Source organism: Bison bison, unplaced genomic scaffold, assembly GCF_000754665.1.
Source record: "Bison bison bison isolate TAMUID 2011002044 unplaced genomic scaffold, Bison_UMD1.0 scf7180017854257, whole genome shotgun sequence".
Lineage (NCBI taxonomy): Eukaryota > Metazoa > Chordata > Mammalia > Artiodactyla > Bovidae > Bison > Bison bison.
The window spans coordinates 1538-6297 of NW_011484830.1; the positions used below are offsets into that span (position 1 = coordinate 1538).

The 4760-nt window shown below is 37.0% G+C and overlaps 1 protein-coding gene across 1 annotated transcript in view; it reads left to right on the forward strand.

Annotated features, from left to right (window-relative positions):
* The window catches only part of LOC105000427 (zinc finger protein 160-like), a gene marked incomplete at its 5' end in the record, with an annotated part of 6272 nt that extends 1518 nt beyond the window's left edge, over positions 1-4754 (forward strand). Inside the window, one exon of the mRNA XM_010856317.1 lies at positions 3354-4754. Coding sequence (XP_010854619.1) covers positions 3354-4744 — 1391 coding nt within the window. The remainder of the gene's footprint in view (positions 1-3353) is intronic.
* Positions 4755-4760: the final 6 nt, after the last annotated feature.

Here is a 4760-nt window from a genome sequence, read left to right on the forward strand (position 1 = left end):
CATAGATGGCAGCCCACCAGGCTCCTCTGTCCCTGGGATTCTCCAGGCAAGAATACTGGAGTGGGTTGCCATTTCCTTCTCTACTTTTTAGGTATAGTTAATTTACAATGTCGTGTTTCAGGTATACAGCAGTTTACAAGATACTTAATATAGTTCCCTGAGCTATATCGTAGGTTCTTGTTGTTTATCTATTTTGTATAAATATTAGTTTGTATATATTCAGACTCCTAATTTATCTCTCCCTTTCCAGCCCCTACAGCCATCCTGCACTATCCCCTTTGGTAACCATAAGTTTGTATTTTATGCTGGTGAGTTTATTTTGTGAATAAGTTCATTTGTATCATTTATTTCAGTTCAACATATAATATCCTATGATATTTGTCTTTCTCTGTCTGATTTCACTTAGAATAATCCCTAAGTCTGTCTATATTGCTGCAAAAGGCATTACGTCATTGTGTTTTATGCAGTGGAGGTGGCAACCCACTCCAGTGTTCTTTCCTGGAGAATTTCATGGACAGGGGAGTCTCGCAGGCCGCAGGCCATGGGGTCTTAAAGAGTTGGACACGGCTGAGCTCATGGCCGGGAACCTACTTTATTATTTACGGGTCCCTGTGGCTGACTCTGGTGATGTCCTGCCAGTGTGCATGCTAAACCATTTCAGTTGTGTCCAACTCTTTGCAACCCCATGGACTGCAGCTCGCCAAGCTCCTCCGTCCATGGGATTTTCCAGGCAAGAGTACTGGAGTGGGGTGCCATTGCCTTCTCCGAAGTATGATGTTAGCTATGATGTTAGCTGTGTGTTTGACATATACAGTCTTAATTATGTTGAGGTGGGGTCCATCTGTGCTGACTTTCTGAAGGGTTTTTATCATAAATGGCACTTGAATTTTGTCAGAACCTTTTCTGCATCTAATGATCATCATATGGTTTTTAGTCTTCAACTGTTGTGATGTGTCATACTGATTAACTTGTGGATATTGAGAAATCTTGTATCCCTGCAGTAAATCCCACTTGATTATGGTATGATCCTTTTATGTGTTAGTAACTGAATCTGCTCTTTTGAACTCAGAGAAGGTCTAGGAGAATAAAGCTTTTTTCTACAAAAAGGAGTTGGATGCCTCAGAAAGGCTTTTGTAACTGGGAAGGTCCTGCAGAGTCAGTTTCAATCCCTCCTTTTCTTTGATACTCCTCGATCTTGAGATGAACCTGTGTGGAAGAAGAAACAAAATAAATGTCCAGTAGAGAGGTTAATCATACTTGGCAGAGGAACCCCGATTTAGATAGGCTTTTCCTGGATTTTCCTTCTGATTTCTGCTGATAAGATTCTTACACAATATCCTGGAATATTGTGTATGTTTTTCTTGAATATAAGCATTCCATTGTAACTTATAAAATTCACAGTTGGATACATTCCATTGTAAATAGTATAACAGGTATTATCCTCCTTTCTCCATGTATCACAGTCACTTTTAAAATCTGTCTTGTTTCTGTCCCATACCCATAGTATAATGCCCATAAACTTGCTGAACCAGTTCTTTTCTTTTAAGGTCAGTATAGTAGTTTGTGCTCTCAGTTATTTTCCCAAAGACATGCGGTCACAAGCTGATATCTGACATAAACCTGTGTACCCTATGCTCCACACAGGCCCTTTCTTAGTCCTGACCATTCCTCACATAGTACCTTGATACGGATGGAAACATTGTTCTTACCTATCACATCCCTCCACCTTCTACATACACTTACAGTAAAGATAATAACTGGTCATTTATTGAACAAGTTTCTCAGGACATGACCTAAATCACTCTGTACATCCATCATGGCTCACAAACCATTTCGAGATGGGATGGTTAAATAATAGTTAAACAGAGTACTCTCTCTTGTATCTTCCTTGATATTTTCTTTCTAAGTTCCTTGTATGTTTTTTTTTTTAAATATTTTCTAGTCTATTCATTCGGTGGGTGGTCATGTTTACAAATAAGTTTTCTCAGTCTGTAGGTTCAGATTCATATCCTGGTTCTCTTACCACTTAGTGCACCAATTGGGTGTGTCTCCTGCTCTGATTAGAGAAAAACATGTTATTTTACTTCAAGCCTTTTAAAGCAAATTAGTGCCATCAGTTGTATTACAGTAATACATGTTTTATAGTAAATACTCAAAATTTACTTAAAGCTAATATCTATATTCTGTCATGTTCTTTATGATATGACTTTATCTACATTATATCTTTTTAAAATTTTATTAATTTTTTAATTGAAGGATAATTGCTTTATAGAATTTTGTTTTCTGTCAAACCTCAACTACATTATATCTTGTATGCTTTTCACTTGCAACATTTTTCAGCAATATTGTGTCTGACCCTAGTCAATAAATACACAAAGCACTCACTTTATATTTATTATATTTTGGTGCCATTAAACCAGGTAATTAAGAATAGTGCATGGCTAGAGATAAGCCTTCCTGGGTGTCTCAGTGGTAAAGAATTCCCTGCTAATGCAGAAGATGCAGGTTTGATCCCTGAGTCAGGAAGATCCCATGGAGAAGGAAATGACAACCCACTCCATTATTCTTACCTGGGAAATCCCACGGACAGGAGTCTGGTGGGCTACAGTCCACGGGGTCGCAAAGAGTCAAACACGACTGATCGACTGAACAACATAGGTGGGGATTGCTTTGGTTATTGGCTGTTAGAAAACTGGTGAATATTTTACGTCTTAATTTATGTGTCATTTAGCAGTATTCTGCAATACAGCTGACACATACTACTTGGTAACATTGTAAAATGCCTTTTCTTTTTGCGTACGTAGTTCTGTGGCAGATATAGAAAATTGTGTTGTTTGCAAAAAATTGTTTTAGTCATATTCTTCATTTTCTCATTTGTTTTCAATTGTAAACAACCAATTATGAATAGTTAATTATTAATTGGGTAAGCTTGGTTTTGGATTATTTACTGTTATAATATATAATACATTGTTTAGAATTTATTTATGTACAGTAAGTATGCAGAATACAATGATAGTATAATACTTTTCAATTTGAAACAACTGTTGATTGATACGTTCCTAGGGGTCCTGGTAGAAAAATACCCTGTTTTTGAGAGTTGGCCTAAGATTGTCCAATGTGAGTGTGTTTGGTATATGGTTTTTAAAACTAGGCTACCTTAACAGTGAATTTATGTTATCATGCTTTCTTAAGTTAAGTATTCTATTACTTTAGTGTTTGTAGAAACTTAAGGTCATCATTGTGGTGTTTCATAACTTGGTGTAAGTATTACTTTTGGTGTAATATATATTTAACATGAAAGATTTATTTGAATTATTGTGAGCAGGATACCTGTGGTTCTTTTTATCTTGTAGATATCTCTCCTACACATGTGATCAAGCATTTACAACCCAAAGCGACCAGTGATAAACGAGAAACATTCCAAACATTGATGCTGGGAAGACCTGAAAGCTGTGAAATCGAATGCTTTCATCTTTGGGAAAGTCAGGAAAATACGTGTGACTTTGAGTGTCAGGGGAGAGATGACAAAAGAAATTACAAAGGAACACCTGTTAGCCTTAATGGAAATGTGCCTGATGGAAGAGATTTGCATGATAGAAAGAATGCAGGGATCAAGCCCTTTGGAAACAGGCTTGGATTTAACTTTCAGGATAAACTGCAGATATTTCAAACTGGTGGGATAATTTCTGAATATTATGAAGTTGAGAGGTCTGTCAACAACAGTTTCTCATTTTCACCACTTCAAAGAACCACTGTTTCTAATATATATGGGAATGATTTCATGAATCCTTCAGTAGTAACACAAGACCTCAAAGCACAGAGGGAAAAACCTTACAAATGTAATGAGTGTGGGAAAGCCTATCTTAAGGGCTCATACCTCATTAAACATCAGGCCATCCATATAAGAGAGAAATCACATAAATGTGAAGTATGTGACAAATTGTTTGATCAAAGTTCACAGCTTGCACGTCATTTGAAAATTCATTCTGAAGTGAAATGTTACAAATGTAATGAGTGTGGCAAAACCTTTAATGATAGCTCCACCCTTGCTAGACATCAGATAACCCACTCAGGAGCAAACTTACATAAATGTGATATATGTGGTAAAATCTTTGGTCAGAATTTATTCCTTGTAAGTCATCAGAATATCCTTGCAAGAAAGAGAAGTTACCAATGTAATGAGTGTGGCAAAACCTTTACTGACAGCTCAAATCTCAAGAGACATCAGAAAATTCATACAGGAAAGAAATTATTTAAATGTGATATATGTGACAAAGTCTTCAGCCGAAATGCACACCTTGCTGGTCATCAGAGGGTTCATACTGGAGAGAAACCTTACAAATGTGATGAGTGTGGCAAGCACTTTAGTCAACCTTCACAGTTCATAAGTCATAAGAGATTTCATACTGGAGAGAAACCTTACAAATGTGATGAGTGTGGCAAGGCCTTTCGTGTAAAGTCAATCCTTTTAAGTCATCAGACAGTTCATACTGGTGAGAAACCTTACAAATGTGATGAGTGTGGAAAAGTCTTCGGTCAAAAACCACATCTTCGACTTCACTGGAGAATTCATACTGGAGAGAGACCTTTCAGATGTGATGAGTGTGGCAAGTTCTTCAGTCGAAATTCACACCTTACAAGTCATCGGAGAATACATATAGAGAAACCTTTCAAATGTTTCGAGTGTGGAAAATCCTTTATTCAGGTCTCAGCACTCACTAAACATCAGAAAATCCATACATGAGAGAAACTCATGTGAA